Genomic DNA, 24,009 nt, shown 5'->3' with positions numbered 1-24,009 from the left:
GATGAGGTTTTTACAGTTTAGTACTACAAATGTATTTTCTCTTCCTTAACAATTTTCTTAATAACATTTTTTTTCTCCAGCTTACTTTATTGTAAGAATATGATATACAATACATATCATACATAAAATAGGTGTTAATCAAGCATGTATGTTACTGGTGAAGCTTCTAGTCAACAGCAGGCTGTTAGTAATTAAGTTTGGGAGAATCAAAAGTTTTAAGTGGATTTTTGTGCACGTGGGAGGTGGGGTGTTAGGCCCCAACTCCCGCAATGTTCAAGGGTCAACAACTGTATTACTATTAAAGGAGAAGGAGCAGAAAGCGGTAACACAGTAAATAAATATTAACGACAACAAAATTACTTTGATTAACTGTTCTTTAGCATTAGTACACTAAAAATCTAATTGGATACTATTTCTTTAAACATACATAATAATTTATGTAATCATTATATCTTTCTTCCAAGTAATAACATTGTTGGTATTATAGAAAAATGTTTCTATATACTCAATAAAATTACCAAACTGCTACTTTTATCTGGATCCCAGATAAGAATGATAATATCAATGCAAACTCACAATCTTTGATTTGAAGATATCCAGCAGGCCTGATAAATGAGTGTACTGATTTGGCACTTTCCGAAGATGAACCATTTCAAAATCAGTTCGGACACCATGACCCTGACATTCGCCCACATACATTCTTCGCCATTTGTGATGAATTTGCACAAAGAGTGGCACCTGGCTGTAGGACAAAATTCAATAGGAATAGACTTTAAGTTCATTAAACACTGAGTAATCCTAAATCTAAAAATTTCCCCATTATATTATCTTAATCTCAAATATTTAAAAACACTAACCAAGAATCATTCATCATACTTACATTAACAGAGACACTACTAGTTCCTTTTCTCCTCATACTAAAAACTATTAGTTTCTTTTCTCCTTAAACTAATAAGCTAAAGAAACTATCATCTAGTGGCACTTTTGAGTCAGAAAATTGTTTTAAAATAGCTGAAAGTCAAAACAGGCAGAATGAAAATTTTCTTGAATAAAAGCGATCAATTGAGATATGGATATTGAAGGACTCCATAAAAATCTGCTTTTTGCTCCTTTTCCTGTTTCCATTCTTGCTAGGACCTGCGCCTCCACTTTACATGTGCTTCAGAATGCAAACAGTTTGTCCTCCTTGTAAGAGACAAGGAGTTAACGATTTCGTTAGAACAGATAACATCTAAGGAAGGGCTAGGTGAAGATGACCAGACAAAGCTATCATATGCATATTCCAGACCACCACCACTAGACATCTCCATGCCAACGAACCCTGGCTCCAAGGACTAACACCTGGGCCCTCCTCTTTGTTCTAACCAGTTCCTGGATGCCAGAGAGGACATGTATACCAGATCACAATCCTCGATAAAAATCCCCAGACCCCAAGCAAAGACAAACTCCCTCCTATCTTGAGTCTCCCAGACATTCTGTCTGTACTTTCACTCTCTCTATGCCTTTAATAATCTCTGTTTTCATCTCCTGGTAGCCATGTTTGATTTCTATCCTGCACACAGCCAAGGATCCTCTTGGTTGGTCCTGAGGGACCCTCCGTGGGGTCAGGCCTGTTGGTATCACTATCATATTAGCCTTTCAAAGACAAAATAAAATATGATTCACAGGTATGAAAATATAAATTAAACCAACATTAGTAGCTGAAATATTTTTTACTTTATCATTTGAAAATAGAGCCAGTACTCATTATTCAGATTTGCATCTTTGCAAATAAGCCTATTCCCTAAAATTTATTTGTACCTCAAAATCAATACTCTTGGCACTTTCAGTCATTTGTAGACATGCACAGAGCAGCAAAAAATTTGAGTCACTTGACATGGACATTCTCAGCTGAGGCTAAATGAGGCAATGTTTTAAGTTTTCAAGTTTTAAAATTAGATTTTGTAACAAAAAAGTTTAAATAAACTAAACATTTGGAAGTAGAACACAAAAATAGTACAATTTACTTTTCATTTCAAATATTCATTGAATATTTCAGTAAATTTCCCTTTAGAAATGCACTCACTAAAGGTTTTGAGTTTGTTCTTCCATAAGATATTCCAACACAATAACGAACAAGTAGGAACCCTAATGATCATTTTTTTTAAAAATCTAATACTTAGTAAACTTTTTCCTTCATAGATTATAATTAAAAATAGTTTTTAACTCATTGTCTATATATTTCAAAATGTCCACCTACCAGCCAGTGTTTCCCAAAGCAATAGACACAGAACTCAGAAGAAGATTGCACTTAGATTCACTGAGAACTGCATCATGGTTTGCAGCAGGGGCAATCACCACAAACTCCCGCAATCCATACCTTAAAAAAAAAAAAAAAGAATCACTGCTATTAAACAAGGAAAACTTCAGAGTACAAAAATTTGTTATTTAAAAACTTGAAAAAATTTCCCTGAAGGAAGTTTAGCAAGTCACATCTGAACTACAGGTGTTTCTCTCTCTCTCTTTTTTAATGGCAACTGTCAATAACATGAATTTCCTTCATTTAGCAAAACACTTCCATTATTCACCTATTTCCTCTTTATTCTTGACAAATTAAAAGCAGTTTGCAGAAATCACACACACACACAAAAAGAACATTAACAGTTTTGCCTTAAAATTTTCCAAGACTTAAAGCTTGTTTTAATTAGCTGATAACATTAAGTCCACTGGTGTGGAAAGATAAAGTTTGATAAATTCCCTAAATGGTAGGGAATCAGCCATCATGTAGTTGTGCTAAGTGTGAGGACATGGTTTATTCAAGTATCCTAATTAACGATTTCTTGTATTCTTTTACTCAGTAACACATATTAGATAGGCATCACGAAATATCAGAGAATCACTTACTCTTGCTACAATATCTTGCTATGAAAAATGAAAACTTCTCACTTAGTTGTCAAGTCCTTTATACAAATTTGTGGTCAAACTTTATAAAGATATAAGGTCAAGTTAGTGATTTTGCCCACTGAAAACTTCTGTTCTATTCACTCCTCAATGTATTTTTATTTAATGGCTTTTTTACGTTAATTTTTTAAAGTTTATTTATTTGAAAGAGAAAGCGAGCAGGGGAGAGACAGACAGAGAGAGGGAGAGCGAGAACCACAAGCTAGAACCCACGTGGGCTAGAACCCACAAACTATGCAATCATTACCTGAGCCCAAGTCAGACGCTTAACCAACTGAGCCACCCAGGCACCCGTTCAATGACTTTTTTTTAAATAATTTGTGAAAGGGATTACTCATTTGCCTAATTTATTTTAACTCTGGATATGTAGAGTTGTGAATGCTTATTTTTATGAACATTCTCAAGAAGTCCCCCAGTGATAAAGATTACAAAATAAAAATAGTCCAACCCATAATCTGTTTCTTGTTTGGATGACAAAAATTCATTTCATCTTTTCACCTTCCCTCCACCCTCCTACTCCTGAAATCAAAAGTAGATATGCAGAAGCAGCATTCAATACTGGAAAGAACCCAGAGCTGTGATGTCTAAGCTCTAAAGGTCTTTAAAAATATACTTTTCTCTTTTTTTAATATCCTTGTAAGAAAGAAAACAAAACAGGTGAGCATTTCCCCACATGCCATCACCCATACTGTGCAACCAGTCAACAGTTCTTACTTACTCTTTCAGAAATATTATGTCCATGTACTCACCCTACCCTCAAATGAGATTACACTAAATACAGTTTCTGTACCTCCTTTTCAAATGCTAATCCCCTACTGATCAGTACTCTGTCTCCAGTTTTATGTGGTTGCAACAATACTACCACTCACTGTCTATGTCTACAATTATAACTGTGGGCTAACCTCCCTTAAGTTGCTGGGTAAAAGAACATCTGTATCTTTAACACTGATAACTGCTGCCTAACTATCTTCTCCCTCTCCACATACAAACTGTTCGATTGTACACTCCCAATAACAATAAATAAGCCAAACTGAACTGCTTCCTGTATATCTGCAATAAACTCACTTGTGTCCTCTATGCCTTTGTTTACTCTAACTGGAATGTTTCCCCTCATTTTATCAATATCTGACTGATACTTTTTTGAAGATTTACCTCAAATACCATCCTGTCATTCCATTAAATATGTTCTCTTCTCCGAATTCTAATATGTTTTAAAATTTACTAGCATTATCTTTGAAAGATGAATATATACCACTGATTTACTTTCCATACTAGATCTACTTGAAGCCTGAGATGATGTCTTCAAGTAAGCAAACATTTAAATGGGGGTTTTAAAAAGTGAGCAAAACCAACAACAAAAAACAAGCAACCAGATTAAAAAGTGAACTAAGAACCTGAACAAACATTTCTCCAAAAAAGATATACAAATGGAATATAAGCACATGAAAAGCTGTGGGCAACGTGACTAATTATTAGGGGAATGTAAATCAAAACCACAATGAGATACGGCTTCACACCCACTAGGATGGCTCTTACAACAAGCAAAAAAAACCAAAACAGATACAAGTGTTAGCAAGGATATGGGGGATTGAGAACCACTGAGCATGATGGATGAGAATGTGAAATAGTACACCCACTATGGAAAACAGTACAGTGATTCATCAAAATTTAAACATAGAGTGACCAACAATTCCTCATATGGGTATACACCTAGAAAAATTAAAAGCACACACCCAAAGAGATACTTAAACGTGCCTATTCACAGCAGCTTATGCATTAGCCAAAAGGTAGAAATAACCTAAAGGCCTGTCGGTAGATGTACAGATACACAAAATGTGATATATGCACACATTGAAATATTACTCGACATTAAAAGGAAAACAAATTCTGATATATGCTACAACACAGATGAACCCTGAAGACTTGATGCTAACTGAAATAAGCCAGTTACAAAAGGATGAATACAGTAAGACTACACTTATATGAGGTACAAAGAGCAGTCCAACTTACATAGAACGTAGGATGGTGGTTACCAGGGCCCAGGGTCCAGTGGATGAGGGATTAGGGAATTGTCATTTAATGGTTACAGAATTTCAATCTGTGCTGACAGCTCAGAGCCTGGGCCTGCTTCAGATTCTGTGTTTCCCTCTCTCTCTGTCCCTCCACTGTTGGCACTCTCAGTCTCTCTCTCAAAAATAAATAAACATTAAAAAAAATAAAAATTAAGAAAAAGGGTGGGAGATGCCTGGGTGGCTCAGTTGCTTCTGAGCATCTGACTCTTGATTTCGGCTCAGGTCATGATCTCATGGTTAGTGATATGGAGCCCCGTGTCAGGCTCTGAAATGACAGCACGTAGCCTGCTTGGGATTCTCTCTCCCTCGCTCTCTGCCCCTCCCCCACACTCAGGCTCTCACACTCTCTCACTCTCAAGATAAATAAGTTTAAAAAAAATTAGGTATGTATTTACTGACACAAAGGTGATCATGAAATGCTGAGAAGAATGTAGATCAGCATATGTATGGCAAAATCCAATTTATGAAAAAAATTCCCAAACTGAAAGCACAAAAATGCATATACATATAACAGACATACTCATAAAATACCCAGATGGACATATCCTGTATTTCCCATATTAGTAAGTATGAGATGCTTTAGCCCCCTTGTTTTGTGTGTGTAGACATAGGAGGGATGGGAAGGACAGAATGGGAAAGGTGAAGGGGGAATAAAATTATAAGAATCATTAATAAATCTTTATATATCCTACAATTTCTAGTCTAGTAATTTAAATGTATTAGGAGCTCAAATGTATAAACACAAATAAAAATCCTACTATGACAAGTTTTAATAACAGAACTGTTTTATCAAACAGATTACATATGCATATACTAAATACTAAATTTAAATATAAATGTGCCTTAGCATCCCATTTTCCAACAGAAAAAGGTAGGACAATCACTCATTTTTATCTATTTTAACATACATTTTTCATTCTTGCTCCAATAAATACTGAAAATAATGACAAATAATTAACTAGTACCTGATATACCTATTGTTTATCTTACAGAGGAAAATCATAAAAACATACCGTCAACTTTGAATGCTACCACTTTACATCTCTGACATGTAGAATTTCTTTCTTACTTTAGAAAGAAATATATTCAGAGCCTCTTCAAATAGTATAAAGAATATATTCATAAAATACTGGATCACCAAAAACACTAATGATAAGTAATAAAAAATTTCTTGGGCATATTTAAATACCTAGCATATACAAAATACTTGAGAAAAAGGAGGTGATGAATAAACAGTTTCTTTTTTCACTTTTATCTTCCCAGAGATGCTTGGATACTGCAATCTTCATTTCTAATTTATATTCTATTCAGATTAATTCTGGTAAAATCTAGCAATTTTACACAGTATAGCTCCATTTCCTCCCCTCTTCCTCTGTGCAATATTGTCATATACATTACATGTTACATATATGTTATAAACCCAACAATGCAGTGTTACAATTATGGCTTAAACAATCTTATAGGGTTTTAAAAATTATTATTAAAAGAATATCCCTTTAGGGGGAGCCTGGGTGGCTCAGTCATTTAAGCATTTGACCTCAGCTCAGGTCATGATCTCACAGTTCATGAGTTTGAGCCCCATGTCGGGCCCTGTGCTGACAACTCAGAGCCTGGAGTCTGCTTTGGATTCTGTGTGTTTCTCTCTCTGTCCCTCTCCTACTTGTACTCTCTTTCTCAGAAATAACAAATGAATAAACTTTATTTAAAAAAAAAAAAAAGAATATCTCTTTTCATTTACTGGAGTATTTCCAATGCTCTTCATTCCTTCCTGGGGATCCAAGTTATCTATCACCTCTTTCCTTTAATACTGCCTATTAGGTAGGTCTCTTGCAATGAATTCTGTCTTTATGACAGTGTTGTTATTTCATCTTTTTTTTTTTTATGATGGTTTTCCTAGATATAGAATTCTTGGCTGGTGTTTTTTTCTTTCAAAACTGAATGTATCACTGTGCTGCCCTCTGGTCTCCAATGTTTTCTCTGCAAACAGTATTGTTCTTTTGTACATAATGAGTCATTTTTGTCTTGCTTTCAAGATTCTCTTTGCTTTGGGCTTCAGCAAGTTGACAATAATGTGTCTAGATGTGGTTCCCTGTGTTTATCCCACTTGGAATTCATTGAGATTCCTGGGTCTATAAGTAAATGTTCTGTTTTGTTTTGTTTTCATTGAATCTAGGGAAGTTTTTGGCCATTGTTTCTTTGAGTATTTTTTTTCCCTGTCTCTTCTCTTTATCTGGGACTCCTCTATTATTACAAGTATGCTTTGGAACACCTGACAATGACCCACAGATCTCTGAAGTTCTGTTCACTTTTCTCTAATCTTTTTTCTTTCTGTTCTTCAGATTAGATAATTTCCACTAATCTTTCAAACCCACCAACTTTTTCTTCTGCCATCTCAGACCTGCTTTTGAGCTCATCTGATGAAAGTTTATTTCAGTTATACTTTTCAACTCTAGGGTTTCCATTCGGTTCTTCATTAGTTTTTACTTATTGAGATTTCCCATTTTACTCATTGGTAGCATATTTTTAATTCTTTGAATGTGTTTACAACTGCTTTGAAGTTATTGCTAATCCAACATCCGGGCCCACTAAGAATAGTTTCTACTAACTTTTTTCCTACTTCCATACGGGTCACACTTTCTTGTATGGCCTTGTATATCTAGTAATTTGTGGTTAAAAACTACAATTAGATAATATATTGTAATAAAACCAAATCCTGTTTAACTTTTTTGAAGGTTCTTTTTTGTATTTAGTAACGTGTCCAAATTTAAATTGTGCAATCTGTCTTTCCCAAGATGTTTAGCTACTGATGTCTCTATTCACTCATTTTATTCTTCTCCAGGCTCCCTAGGAGCTACAGACTGTCAATGTAGCTTAGTAGTAAGCTAGTAATTGGGCACAGAAGATGCTCAAACACCTGAGACCATTAGATTTTCACTTTCTGCTAACTGATCTGTTGGCGGAAAAGGGGCTGTATTTGAAGTTGCACCCAGTTCTCAAGTTTGGGCTCTCTTGCATCTCCCCTGCACGTTTGTAGTTTCCCTATCATATAGGGATGTGTGCGGAATGTATCCAAACTCTTCTATGGCTCTCATACATACAGTAGCTCCCTATTAAATTTCTGACTAATCCATCACTTGCTTTGAACCAGGACTGCAATCCTGGCCTAGTTCACATACAGCTTTTCCTCATCCACTCACTCAAGTCTGCTACTTTTAAGATGGCAGAGCCACAGGGTTTTTGCTCTCCACCTAGAATCAACTAACAGAACTGATGGTTCCATGACCAGCCTAGACTGGAAAGCCAGTTCTCACCAACACAAACTGAGAACAGGGCAGTAATAGGAATAGTCGCAGGCAAAACGGCCAGAAGATACACCCATCTTAACTGAAACTCTAGAAGTTTTTCAAAAATAAATGCTTCTCAATTTGTTGTCTGCCTTTGTGCAATCCAGTACTCTAAAATGGTTTCCAATTTCTTTTCTTTTTTTTTTTTTTTTTCTGCAGAGGAGGAACTGCCAACTTATGTCATGTCACTGTTACCAGAAGTCTTCAGAACATTTTTGCTTTTGAAAGAATAAGAATATTTTATGGGTCCTTAGAGCTATTCTAAAATACCATTCTCTCAAAACTATCAGGTCCTTTTACACATACCTCTCTCTGTAGCCAATTAAAAAAATGCATTAAAATCACAACAATAAATATATTTTAAAAGCCATCATAATACTCAACTACACAACTTACAAGATTGTAGGCTATTTCTTTGTGTTGTTGCTGCTATTCCCTTAAAGTGTGGTCGAAGCTGAAGTTCGTCCAAACACTAGACTAGACAAAGGCAAAACCACAAAGACAAAATTTATCATGAATTAAACCCAGCTGTACTTTCAGTGTATTTTTCAAGCTCAGTAGAGCCTCTCAGGCAAATAGCATTTATGCTCTCACTTTTTGTATTGTTCTCATATTGCTGCTGTAACAAATTACACAAAATCAGTGGCTTAAAACAAATTTATTATCTTACAGTTATATAGGTCAGAAGTCTGACAAAAGTCTCGCCACACTAAAATCAACTTGTCAGCAAGACTGTGTTCCATTTGGAAGCTCTAAAAGATAATTCATTCCTTATCCCTCCCAGTTTCTAGAGGCTCCCCTCATTCCTTAGCTCCTGGCTGCCTTCTCCAGATCCAGCAATACAGGCCAAGTTCTCATATTACACTACTCAGACACTGACTCTCTTCTGCCTTTTTTCCACTTTTAAGAACTCCCGTGATTTCACTGGGCCCACCCTGATAATCCAGGACATATCTCCCAACCTTGAAGTCAGATGATTAGCAATCCTAATTCCATCTGCTCCCTTGATCCCTTCTTGCCATGTAACCTATGAAAGTAGACATCTTTAGGATGTAGGGAGGTTCATTATCCTGCCTACCATTCCTTCTTATTAAAACCTCTGCTCAGTAAAGACCTCATAAATTTACATTTAGGCATAAATGTCCCCTAGGTTAACATCTTTATCATTTTCAGGGCTACTTATTTAAAAATTTTTTTTTTCAACGTTTATTTTATTTTTGGGACAGAGAGAGACAGAGCATGAACGGGGAAGGGGCAGAGAGAGAGGGAGACACAGAATCGGAAACAGGCTCCAGGCTCTGAGCCATCAGCCCAGAGCCTGACGCGGGGCTCGAACTCACGGACCGCGAGATCGTGACCTGGCTGAAGTCGGACGCTTAACCGACTGCGCCACCCAGGCGCCCCTAGGGCTACTTATTTTATAAGGAGTAACAATAAAGGGAATAAACCTCTATTGATGGTTTCAGAAATCAGCCATTAGAAGATAAAGGACAAGTATATAAGGAGGTAGACAGAAGTATCCAAGAGACCACATCATTAAGATCAATTACCTTGACTAGACCACAAAAATTGATCATGGCCACATATCTTTTAAAAACCAGTTTTATAAAATACCCTTTAAAAAGTTAAACAGGCTTAGAGCTAATCTGGCAGGTGCTTGATATAAAAATTGAAACTGCAAGATTTCAAAGTACTAGACAAATAAACTATCAGAACTAAGCATTTGCCATAAATGCCAAAATTCTACTTTCTAAACTTTGATTTGAAAATGTAAGTTAATCTTATATTAGTTTTATCTCATTCTGACAGGGTCCACCTATGCTAACTGTATATGTACACAATGTATAAATAAGTATTTTCCATAAGTTTTCAAATTTTCAATGTCATTGTTTTAGTACTACCTTTAGTTTTTTAAAAAGGAAAACGCTTATAGGTGAATACTTCTGTGTATGTTATTCTTCAAGTGGTAAGAGAAGCATGATAAGTAAATAATAGTCTTGAAAACTGCAGAATTTTAAACAATTATAATTTTAAAATTCTATTTAAAAAAACAAGTATAAGAACATTATAAAATCTTAAGTTGTCATTACCAACGCTATGCTGCTATACTTGCAGGTTTTAAATTCTTGATTTAAGCACTACCATCTCTACAAATGCTCTTGTTCTGACTTGAATGTCTTTTTAAACAACTTTACCTGGTTTATTCTCACTGTCTATAAGGATTCAAGTGAGGTAGTACCTCTTCTGAAAACAATTTCCCAACATGACCTGGATTAAAAGGAGGCACCTCCTATGAGTTTGAATCAAGCCCAGTGCTGCCTTCCATGACACCATTTATCAATAATGCTGCCACTGTTCCCTTATCTAGCCTCCTACTAATCCCAAAGTGTACTAAGCTAGGGATCATATTGTATCCTTGGTATCTCAGTATCTGGCTCACAGTAAATGTTTAAAAATAATGTTTGCTGGATTAGAAAAAATACATATCCCTTTAATACAGTTAATTTTCAAATAATTCTCAAAAGTTTGATTGCTGGCCTTCTAATCTTTACGAAAGATCAAATTTTTAAAAATGGAAGCAGTGTGGCACACTGGCAAGACACAGACCCTCCCCTTCCCCCCAAACACACCTAAATACCTTATAAAATATGACAATGTTTAAAAATACAGAGCTGAACTGCAAGGTTGCCTGGGTGGCTCAGTCGGTTAAGCATCTGACTTCAACTCAGGGCATGATCTCGCCTTTCCCAAGTTTGAGCCTGTGAGCCCTGTGAGCCCTGAGTTGGGGGACTCTGTGCTGAAAGCTCAGAGCCTGAAGCCTGCTTCAGATTCGGTGTCTGCCTCTCTCTCTCTCTGCCCCTTCCCCCCTTGCGCTCTCCTTCTCTCAAAAATTAATAAACATTAAAAAAAATTTTTTTAATACATAGCTGGATTTCTTGTAAAAAGGATGACAGAAACAAAGTGGGAACTGAAAGGCAGAAGTAAGCACACAAGGTGATTCTGATGAAGCCCAGGGGATTACAAACTCTGGATTATAGACCCTAATAGCTAGGAACTGGGGATTGGGATTTTACAGGATAAGCCTTTTAGCTGCTAAAAGCCTGTTAGTATGACTCACAGAGATGTCTTCAAAACTGACCACGCTCTAACAGATTCAAGAAATTGAGGATTGTAGAAGAAAAGTCTGTGTACATCTGCGAATACCATGTATTTTATCCTAGTAGTGACAATGTGAATTATGTAACTCTGAGACTGACAAGGTATACCCAGTCCAGGGGAGGTAGTCTCGGGCATGCATCCAGGCTAGGCTATGTCTAAGAATACCCCAGCCTCATAACAAATATAAATAAAGTCTGGAAACTATAATTTCAGAAGCACATTACTCAGGTATTACCCTCCACTATATCCTTGTTTATAAAGCACTGGGAGTAGGAAGCTGCCTATCTTTTCAATGATGTCATCAATCTCTCCACAAACCATCTTCCTTCTATAACCTACAGATTTATTCAAGCACTGTATGTACATGACTTTCCATCAACCCAAGCAACACAGAGGTGGTAATGTTCTGAATGGCCCCTCAGGGATATGGGTGTATATATCAGGCAAGAAACTGGAACTGAGGCTTCTGCTTAAAGCCCAAACCCCAGAAGGGACCACTACTTCAATGAAATGAAAATTCACGCCCAGAACGTTTGCATGGAAAATTCTACCAGACATTCAAAGATAACATCAATTTTACACAATCTCTTCCAGAAAACAGAACAAAATACTTCCCAACTCATGTTATAAGGTCAGCGTTTCCCTGATATCAAGATAAAGTACAGTAGTCCCTTATCAATGGGCAATACATGCCAAGACTTCCAGTAGATGCCTGAGACCACGGATAGTACCAAACTGTACATAGACTTTTTTTCCTATACACACATATGACAAATTTATAAATGAAGCACAGTAAGAGATCAGTAACAATAACTAATAATATAACAGAACAATTATACTGTAATAAAAGTTTTGTGAATGTTCTCTCTCTCTCTAAATATCTTATTATACTATACTCTCTCTTCTTGTGATGGGAGATGATAAAACGCCTACATGATGAGATCAAGTGAGATGAATGATACAGGCATTCCGACATAGTACTAGACTGCTAATGACCTTCTGATACATCAGAAGATCATTTGCTTCTGGACTGCAGGTGACCTGAGGGAGCCGAAACCATGAAAAGCAAAACTGCAGGAGGATAGTGGAGGTACTACTGTATATGATAACTACAAACCAATATTCCTCATTAATACAGTCATTAAAGTCCTCAACAAAATAACAGCATATCAAATCCAGCAATACATATAAGCACAAATACAAATTATACCACAAAAAAGTGTGGTTTATCTCGGGAATATATAGTTAGATATCTAAAAATCAATGTAAAGAAACACCGTATTAAAAATCTAAAGAAACAAATGATCGTATCAATTGAAGCAGAAAAAGCATTTGACAAAATTCAACATCCATTCATGACAAAAACTCAGCAAACTAGAAACAGAATTTTCTCAACCTGATAAAGAGCATCCATGAAAAATCTACAGCTAGCAGTACACTTTATGGTCAAGGACTAAATGTTTTCCCTCTGAGATCAGGAACAAGGCAAAAATGTCCATTCTCACCACTCCTATTCAATATTTTAGTGGAAGTCTTAGCCAGTTTAAAAAAGCAAGACACAGGCAGCTCTTTCTGCCCATGGGTCCTGTCCCCATGCTTTAATAAAATCACCTTTTGCACTAAAAAAATAAAAAGGTGAATTATAAATAAAAAGGCAAGAAACAAAAGGGATTGTAAAGAAAGAAATAGAACTATACCTGTTTCACAGATATGACTATTTACCTGGAAAACCAAAAAGACACTACAAAACTCCTCCTAGAACTAATAATTGGATTTCATAGTCATGGAATACAAAATGAATGCACAAAAATCATATTCCTATATACTAGCAACAAACAGCTGGAAAGAAAAAATTTTTAAATACCGTAACGATAGCACCTAAGAAAAAAGAAAGCAACAATTATGTATAAATCTGATAAAACAAAGAAGGAGCTAAGATGGCAGAGTAGTAGGAGGACCCTATGCTTGCCTCTTCCCTTGAACACAGATAAATATCAAATCATTCTGTACAATCAATCTGAGGACAGAACAAAATGCACAACCAGAGAGAGACAAGAGGCAACATCATCAAAGTTAGGAGGAGCAGAGACATGTTTTGGGGGAGAACAGCACTATGGAGGGGGAGGGAGCCCTGGTCACAGAGAGAGGCAGGACAGGTGAGAGACAGAGAGGGAGAGAGAGAGAGAGAGGGAGGGAGGGACGGAGGGAGGGGTACACACAGGGGATCACACAAGGAAAACACTTCCTCAAAGCCACTGACTGGGAAAAGGAGAGGGGCTGATTACCATGAGTTTTTATAACCAGTGGAGCTCAAAGACTAGAGTTTTAGAAGTCTATGCCATGGCTGGTACTGAGCCCTGAGGGTGCTGCTGTGCTCCTGTGGAGAAGGAGGGCAGAGAGCCCAGGAACAGATGGCGCAATCTGAGGATCCCCTGGGAAGCAGTGGGAGAGATGGCTTCCCTTTCTTGGAGCACATCTGGAAGAGGTAGCATTGCTTCTCCAGAGACAAAAGAGCCAGCAGATACCATTACATTCCCCTACCCCTCTGCTCCTATGGAGAAGGAGGGCAGAGAGCCAGGGAGCAGATGACATGATCTAAGTTTCCCCTGGGAAGCACTAGGAGAGATATTTCCCCCTTTGTACAGTACATCTGAGAGAGGTGGCATTGCCCCTCCAGAGACAGAAGAGCCAGCAGGTGCCATTATGCTCCCCTACCCCTCAGCATAGGTACAGAGACACTGGCTGAGGGTGGCTAATCTGGACAGCAGCTCTTTGCTGAACTTTACTCCAAACTCCACAGCCTTGTGCTTTTGTTGAACTGCCCCTCTGGGACAAACTTGCATCAGTCCCAGCATGGCAAAACCCTCCCCAGAGAAACAGCACAGGTCCTTGCCACAGCAATTCCCTAAAATCTGGAGTTTTAAAACTCAGCTGGCATGGCTAGGAAAAACATGTGTGCACCACCCTGCCAAGCAAGAAGATGGCTCAGACACAGGGCGACGGTAGCAATGTTGAGGGAAGCTTGGAACACACAAGGGGAGATTGCTTGCCATCTGGGTGGGCTTCCTGAATAGCAGTGAGCACAAACTCCGCTCTCGGGGATAAGGGAGAGGGCTGGCGCCATTTCTCACTCCTGGACCTCAGCATAAACTAACCTCAGTAAGCAGACAGTACCAACAGTGGCAGCACCTAAACTATTTACATCAAGACCCACTCCCCTGCACTCTACAGGTGCTGCTTTTCTTGGGCAAGTGTTCCTGAGAACCAGAGCAGTGACCCCTGCCCTCAGAAGACCAGCACAAACCTCCTGTATGTCTACTGACTACAGAGTTCTGTAAAACTTCAGCTCTAGTGGGAAAAGCATCAGGTCTCTTTTAACAAGCACAACAGAACATGCCTAGTTAAAACTTGCCATACTCTAGCCAAAGTCCAAGCACTCCCTACTGCATGCAAGGAGAAACTCTGCAGAGGACTGACCTAGGGAAAGAGCAGCCAAAACACTGCAGCACAGTGCACACAGCATACACCAGAGACACTTCCCTGAAATACCAGGCCCTGGACAGTATAAGACCTCTTCATAGAGCCATTACTCTCTGGAGCAAGAAACATAACAAGCTTTCCTAACACACAGAAGAAGACAGAGACCTAACACACAGAATATGGATACAGGGATCATGGCCAGGGATCTAATCAAAACAGATACAAGTAATATGCCTGATCCAGGATTTAAAACAATGTAAAGATACTAGCGGGGCTTGACAAAACATAGAAGACACCAGAGTTCTCAGAGATAAAAGACTTAAAAACTAGTCAGGCTGAAATGAAAAGTGCAATAATTGAGATTCAAAACCAACTAGATATAAGGACCACACGATGGAAGAAGCAGAGGAATGCATAAGTGATATAGAAGATAAAATTATGGAAATGAAGCTGAAAAGAAGAAAAGAAGATAAAATTATGGAAAATAATGAAGCTGAAAAGAAGAAAAGAAAAATACCAGCATACAAATCCAGGAGGCACTGAGAACTCCCATCGACATCAATAAAAGCAGGCCAACATCAAGACATAGCATAAATCTGCAAAACCAGAGATAAAGAAAAAAGTCCTAAAAGCAGCAAGACAAAAGAAGTTCCTAACTTACAAGGAAAGTTTTTAAAAATAAGGTTAGCAACAGATCTCTCCACAGAAACTTGGCAGGCCAGTTACCCATGTGCTGAATGAGAAAAATATGCAGCCAAGAAAACTATCCAGCAAGGCAGCCATTCAGAACAGAGAGATAGAGAGTTTCGGACATAAACATAAACTAAAGGAGTTCATGACCACTAAATCAGCTCCGCAAGGGAACTCTTTGGGGGTGCCTGGGTGGCTCAGGGAGTTAAGCGTCCAACTTTGGCTCTGGTGATGATCTCGCTATTAGTTGAGTTCAAGCTACACATTGGGCTCTGTGCTGAGAGCTCAGAGCCTGGAGCCTGCTTCGGATTCTGTGCCTCCTTCTCTCTCTCTCTGCCTCTCTCCTGCTCATACGTGCACTCATGTGCTGCGCGCGCTCTCTCTCTCTCTCTCAAAAGTGAACATTAAAAAAATTTTTTTTTACATAAAGGGAACTCTTTGAGTGGGAAAGACAGACCAAAAGCACCAAAGATTAGAAAAGAACACATAAAATCTCCAGAAACAACAACAAAACAATAAAATGGCACTAAATTCCTATCTATCAACAATCACTCTTAATATAAATGGACTAAATGCTCCAATCAAAAGACATAAGGTGTCAGAATGGATTAAAAAACAAGACCCATCTTTATGCTGCTTACAAGATACTCATTATAGACCTAAAGACACCTGCAGATTGAAAGTGAGGGGATGGAGAACCATTTATCATGTTAATGGGCATCAAAAGAAAGCTGGAGTAGCCATACTTATATCAGACAAACTAGATTTATTTTTAAAATTTTTAAGTTTTTTTAATGTTTATTTTGGAGAGACCAAGTGAGACAGAGCATGAACAGGGGAGGGGCAGAGAGAAAGGGAGACACAGAATCCGAAGCAGGTTCCAGGCTCTGAGCTGTCAGCACAGAGCCCAACACGGGGCTCGAACCCACTAACTGTGAGATCATGACCTCAGCTGAAGTCAGATGCTTAACCGACTGAGTCACCCAAGTGCCCCAGACAAACTAGATTTTAAACCAAAGACTACAGCAAGGGATGAAGAAAGGCACAATATCATAATAAAGGGGTCTACCCAACAAGATCTAACAATTGTAAATGTCCCCAACCTGACAGCACCCAAATATATAAAACAATAAATAACAAACATAAAGGAACTCAGTGATAATAATAAAATAAGAGTAGGGAACTTTAACACCTCACTTACATCAGTGGACAGATCATCTAAGCAGAAGATCAACAAGGAAACAATGGCTTTGAATGACACACGGGGCCAGATGGACTTAACAGACATATTCAAAAATTTCACCCTAAAGCAACAGACTACACATTCTTTTTGAGTGCACAAGGGACATTCTCCAGAACAGATCACACACCAGGTCACAAATCAGGTCTCAACCAGTACAAAAAGACTGAGATTATGCCATGCATGTTTTCCAACTACAGCACTGTGAAACTTGAAATCAACCACAAGAATATTTGGAAAGACCACAAATACATGGAGGTTAAAGAATGTCCTACTAAAGAAAGAATGGGTTAACCAGGAAATCAAAGAATAAAAAAAAAAAAAACAAAAAAAACAAACATGGAAACACAATAATGAAAACACGATGGTCCAAAACCTTTGAAACTCAGCAAAAGCAGTAATAAGAGGAAAGTATACAGCAATACAGGTCTACTTCAAGAAACAAGCAAGATCTCAAATATGCAACCTAACCTTACTCCTAAAGGAGCTAGAAAAAGAAAAACAAATGAAGCCAAAGCCAGCAGAATAAAGAAAATAATAAAGAATAGAGCAGAAATAAATGTCATAGAAACAAAACAAATCAAACAAAAGAAAACAAAAACTGTACAACAGATCAAAGAAACCAGGAGCTGGTTCTCTGAAAGAATTAATAAAATTGATAAAAACCCTGAGTCATATTTATCAAAAACAAAGAGAAAGGACCCCAATAAATAAAATCACAAATAAGAAAGAAGAGATCACAACCAACACTACAGAAATACAAACAATTATTAGAAAATATTATGAAAAATTATATGTCAATGAACAGGGCAATTTTCAAGAAATGGATAAATTCCTAGAAATATATAACCTCCCAAAACTGAAATAGGAAGAAATAGAAAACCTGAACAGACTCATAACCAGCAGAGAATTTGAATTAGTAATCAAAAATCTCCCAACAAAGAAAACTCCAGGGCCAGATGGCTTCCGAAGGAATTCTACCAAACATTTAAAGAAGAGTTAGTACCTATTCTCAAACTGTTCCAACAATAGAAATGGAAGAAAAACTTTCCATCTCATTCTGAGGCCAACATTACCTTGATTCCAAAACCAGACAAAGACCCCACTAAAAAAGAGAATTACAGGCCAATATCCCTGATGAACATGGATGCAAAAATTCTAAACAAAATATTAGCAAATTGAGTCCAACAGTACATTAAAAAATCATTCACCACGATCAAGTGGGATTTCTTCCTGGGCTGCAAAGGTAGTTCAATATTCACAAATCAATCAACATGCTATACCACATTAATAAAAAAAAAAGGATAAGAACCATAAATCCTCTCAACAGATGCAGAAAAAGCCATTTGTTAAAGTACAGCATCCATTCTTAATAAAAACCCTCAACAAAGTTAAGGATAAAGGGAACACACTTCAACATCATAAGGGCCATATACAAAAAACCCACAGCTAATATAATCCTCAACGGGGAAAACTGGAGAATTTTTTCCTCTACGGTCAAGTACAAGACAGGGATGCCTATTCTCACCATTGTTAGTTAATAAATTACTGGAAGTCCTAGTCTCAACAGTCAGGTAACACAAAGAAATCAAAAGCATCCAAATTGGCAAGGAAGAAGTCAATCTTTCATTATTTGCAGATGACATAATACTCTGTAGAAAACCCCAAAGACTCCCACCAAAAATTGCTAGAACTGATACACGAATTTAGTAAAGTTGCAGGATACAAAATCAACGTACAGAAATCTGTTGCATTTCTAAACACTAATAATGAAGCAGCAGTAAGAGAAATCACAGAATTGATCCCATATACAACTGCACCAAAAACCGGAAGATACCTAGGAATAAACCTAACCAAAGAGGTAAAGATGTATACTCTGAAAGCCATACAACACTTATGGAAGAAACTGAAAATGACACAAAGAAATGGTAAAACATTCCATGCTAATGGATTAGAAGAACAAATACTCTTGAAATGTCTTTGCTATCCAAAGCAATCTACACATTTAATGCAATCCCTACCAAAACACCAACATTTTTCACAGCACTAAAACAAACAATCCTAAAATTTGTCCAGAACCACAAAAGACCCTAAATGGCCAAAGCAATCTTGAGAAAGAAAAGCAAAGCTGGAAGCTTCACAATTCCAAATTTCAAGTTACATGACCAAGCTGTAGTGATCAAGACAGTATGGTACTGGCAGAAAAACAGATACATAGATCAAAGAATGGAATAGAAAATCCAGAAATGGATTTGGATTTCCCAAAACTATATGTCAACAAATCTTCGACAAAGCAGGAAAGAATATTCAGCGGAAAAAAGACAGTCTCTTCAACAAACGGTGTTGGGAAAACTGGACAACAACACGCAAAAGAATGAAAATGGACCACTTTTTTATACTATACCCAAAAATTATTCCAAAAGGGATGAAAGACCTAAATGTGAGATAGAAGAACATCAAAATCCTAGAGAACACAGGCAGCAACCTCTCTGACATCAGCCGTGGCAACTTTACTTAGATACGTCTCCTGAAGAAAGGGAAACAAAAGCAAAAATGAACTACTGGGACTTCATCAAGATAAAAGCTTCTTCACAGCAAAGGAAACAATCAACAAAACTAAAAGGCAACCTTTGAACTGGAAGAAGGTATTTGCCAATGACATACCCAATAAAGGGTTAGTATCCACAATCTATAAAGAACTTATCAAACCCAACACCCAAAAAACAAATAACCCAGTGAATAAATGGGCAAAAGACATGAAAAGACACTTTTCCAAAGAGGACATCCAGATAGCTAACAGACATATGACAAAATGCTCAACATCACTCATCATCAGAGAAATACAAATCAAAACCACAATGAGATACCACCTCATACCTGTCAGAATGGCTAAAATGAACAACACAGAAAACAGATGTTGGCAAGGATGCAGAGAAAGAGGAACCCCTTTGGCACTGCTGGTAGGAATGCAAACTGGTGCAGCCACTCTGGAGAACAGTATGGAGGCTCCTCAAAAAATAAAAAATAGAACTACCCTCCGACCCAGCAATTGTACTACCAGGTATTTATCCAAAGGATACAGGAGTGCTGATTCGAAGGGGCACATGCAGTCCAATATTTACAGTAGCACCACTGACAACAGCCAAATTATGAAAGAAGCCCAAATGTCCATCAACTGATAAATGGATAAAGATGATGTGGTTATGTATGTATGTATGTACACATACATACTGGAATATTACTCGGTGGTCTAAAAGAATTAGGGGTGCCTGGATGGCTTATTCGGTTAATTGTATGACTTCAGCTCAGGTCATGATCTCACAGTGCATAGGTTCAAGCCCCACATCAGGCTCTGTGCTGAAAGCTCAGAGCTTGGAGCCTGCTTCAGATTTTATGTCTCCCTCTTGCTCTCTGACCCTCCCCCAGTCATGCTCTGTCTCCCTTCCCTCCCTCCCTCATTCAAAAATGAATAAAAGTTAAAAAAAATTTTTTTAAAGAATGAAATCTTACCATTTGCAACAACATGGATGGAACTAGAATGTATTATGCTAAGCAAAGTAAGCCAGTCAGAGAAAGTCAAACATCATGATTTCACTCATATATGGAATTTAAGAAACAAAACATAAACATAGGGGAAGGGAAGCAAAAATAAGATAAAAACAGAGAGAGACACAAACCATAAGAGACTCTTAAATACAGAGAACTCAGGGTTGCTGGTGGGGTGTTGGGTGGGGGGATGGGCTAAATGGGTGATGGACATTAAGGAGGGCACTTCCACATTAATGAGCACTGGGTGTTGGGATGTGCACTGGGTATTATATGTAAGTGATAAATCAGTAAATTCTATTCCTGAAATCATTATTATATGTTAACTAACTTGGATTTAAATAAAAAAAAAAAAAAAAAGAAAAGAAATGGGCAGAAGACATGAGTAGACAATTTGCCAAAGAAGACATACAGATGGCTAATAGACATGTGAAAATATTCTCAACATCACTCATATCAGGGAAATACTAATGAAAAATTACAATGAGGCATCACCTCACACATGTCTAAATGACTAAAATTAACAACAAAGAAAACAACAGATGTTGGTGAGGATGTGGAAAAAGGAGGACCTTCTCACACTGCTGGTGGAAATGTGAACTAGTACAGCCACTCTGAAAAACAATATGGCGGCTCCTCAAAAAGTTAAAAATAGAACCTACCCTACAATCCAGCAATTGAACTACCAGGTGTTTACCCAAAGGATACAAAAATACTGATTTGAAGAGACACATGCACCTCAATGTTTATAGCAGCATTATCAACAAAAGCTAAATTATGGAAAGAACCCAAATTTCCATCAACTGATGAACGGATAAAGAAGATGTGGGAGATATAGATATATATAGATATAGATACACACACACACACACACACACACACACACACACACACAGGAATATTACTCAGCCATCATTAAGAATGAAATGTTACCACTTGCAAAGACTTGGATGGAGCTAGAGTGTATAATGCTAAGCGAAGTAAGTCAGGGAAAGACAAATACCATATGATTTTACTCATATGTAGAATTTAAGAAACAAAACAGATGAACATAAGGGGAAAAAAAGAGGCAAACCATAAACTAGACTCTTAACCATAGATAACTGCTGGAGGGGAGGTGGGCAAGATGGGTGATGGGTATTAAGGAGAGCACCTGTGATGAGTACTGGGTGTTGTGTGTTACTGATTAATCGTTAAATTCTACTCCTGAAACTACTGTTACAACATATGTTGATTAACTGGAATTTAAATAAAAACTTGGGGGAAAAATCTAACAAAACATACAGGATCTATATGCTGAAAACAGTAAGACACTGATGAAAGAAATCAAAGAAGACCTAAATAACTGGAGAGACTATGTTCATCAAATGAAAGAGTCAGCATAGCAGAGATATCAGCTTTCCCTAAACTGTCTAAAGATTTAAGGCAATTACAATAAAAATTCCAGCAGAACTTTTTGTAGATATAGATAAACCAATTCTAAAATGTAAATGGAAAAGCAAAGGAGCTAGAAAAGCCAAAACAACTTTGCAAAGGAGGAATAAAGTTGTAAAGTCACACTAATTTCAAGACTTATAACAATAAAACTAGAGAAACCAAGAGCATCCAGACATATACCCACATAAATACGGCCAAATTTGACAAAGGTGCAAAAGTCAGTCAATAGAGAAAGGAAGCTCTTTTCAACAAATGATATTGGAACAAATGAACATTCATTTGCAAAAAAGGAACCCTGACCTAAACCTCATACCTTACACAAAAATTAACTTGAAATCGGTAACAGATATACATACAAACTGTAAAAGTTTTAGAATAAAACACAGGATTAGCTACATGGTAAAGTTAACATCACTAGCGATTAAGTCATATTGATTGCATGTCCTTCTGATACGATGTGATGAAAATGGCAATTCACCTCTGTGGTATTCTTTCCAAAATCCCACAACCCAAGTATAACCATAACAAAAAGAGACACACCCAAACTGAAGGACATTTAACAAAATACCTGACCCAAACTCCTTAAATCTGTAAAGAAGATAAAAATTAAGGAAATACAGATGTTTTCAAAGACCAGAGACTAAACAAACTAAGGAGACATGATGACTAAATGCCTGGATCCTAAAACAACTTCAGTGGAAAAACTAGTTAAATGAAGTTTAATAACAAGGGAGCAATGTTAGTTTCTCAGTTCTGACACACGTATCATGGTGATATAAGCTATTAACAGTAAGGGAAACTGGTTGAAGGTATAGCAGATCAGTCTGTACTATCTTTGCAACTTTCTGTAAATTGAAAAAAATCAAAATTGTTTTGAAGTTTTCTTTGTTTTTGTTTTGTTTTGTTTTTTAAGTAGCAGAAACCTCTGTACCCTGGGGCAAAGAGTTCTTAAACACAGCATGAAACATGACCCATAAAGTAAAATACTGATAAACTGATAGGACAATACATCTATTAGAATACATCTAAAATAAAAAATACTGACATTGAGTGTTAATGAAGATGTAGAGCAACTAAAACTCTCATACATTGCTGGTGGGAATGCAGAATTGTTCAGTCCCTCGGGAAATCAGTTTGGCCATTTCTGTTTTTCCTTTTTTTTAATTAAGTTTTTATTTTAATTACAGTATAGTTAACATACAATGTTATACTAGTTTCAGGTGTATAGTGATTCAACAATTCCGTATGTCACCCAGTGCTCATCATGACAAAAGCACTCCTGAATCCCCATCACCTATTTCATCCATCCTCCCACCCACCTCTGGTAACCATTGGTTTGTTCTCTATAATCAAGCATCTGTTTTTCGGTTTTTCTGTTTTTTTTCCCCTTTGCTCATTTGTTTTGTTTCTTAAATTCCATGAGTGAAATCATATGGTATTTGTCTTTCTTATTTCACTTAGCATTATATCCTCTCTCTCTCCATCTATGTTGTTGCAAATGGCAAGGTTTCATTCTTTTTTATGGTTGAATAATACCAGTGTCTGTGTGTGTGCACCACACACACCATTATCTTCTTTATCCGTTCTTCTATCAATGGACACTTGGGCTGCCTTCATATCTTAGCTATTGTAAATAATGCCGTTATAAACATAAGGGTGCATGTATCCATCCCTTTGAATTAGTGTTTCTATTTTTAGGGGGTAAATACCCAATAGTGTGATTACTGGATTGTAGGGTAGTTCTATTTTTAACCTTTTGAGGAACCCCCTACTGTACTCCAAAGTGGCTGAACCAGTTTACATCCCCACCAAAAGTGCAAGAGGATTCCTTATTTCTCCATATCCTCACCAACACTTACTGTTTCTTGTGTTTTTGACGTTAGACATTCGGACAGGCATGAGATGATATTCTCATTGTAGTTTTGATTTACATTTCCTTGATGATGAGTATCTTTTCATGTGTCTGTTGGTTACCTGGGTGTCTTTGGAGAAATGTCTGTTCATGACTGCACATTTTTTAATTAGGATATTTATTTTTTGGGTGTTGAGTTGTACCAGCTTTTTATATATTTTTTATACTAATCTTTATCAAATATGTCAT

At 37.2% G+C, this 24,009-nt stretch overlaps 1 protein-coding gene across 5 annotated transcripts in view; it reads right to left on the bottom strand.

Annotated features, from left to right (window-relative positions):
• RAB3GAP1 (RAB3 GTPase activating protein catalytic subunit 1) overlaps positions 1-24,009 on the bottom strand; it is a 112,948-nt gene that overhangs the window by 59,563 nt on the left and 29,376 nt on the right. For all 5 annotated transcript variants that reach the window (XM_043573276.1, XM_043573277.1, XM_043573280.1 and 2 more), the window contains 2 exons: positions 2,240-2,359; positions 577-742 (listed from right to left, as the gene is read on the bottom strand). In XM_043573276.1, the coding sequence (XP_043429211.1) occupies positions 577-742; positions 2,240-2,359 (286 nt within the window). The remainder of the gene's footprint in view (positions 1-576; positions 743-2,239; positions 2,360-24,009) is intronic.

The sequence above is a fragment of the Prionailurus bengalensis genome, chromosome C1, assembly GCF_016509475.1.
Source record: "Prionailurus bengalensis isolate Pbe53 chromosome C1, Fcat_Pben_1.1_paternal_pri, whole genome shotgun sequence".
NCBI lineage: Eukaryota > Metazoa > Chordata > Mammalia > Carnivora > Felidae > Prionailurus > Prionailurus bengalensis.
Note: the sequence above shows the minus strand (reverse complement) of the source record. Positions and strands in the feature narration are given on the sequence as shown.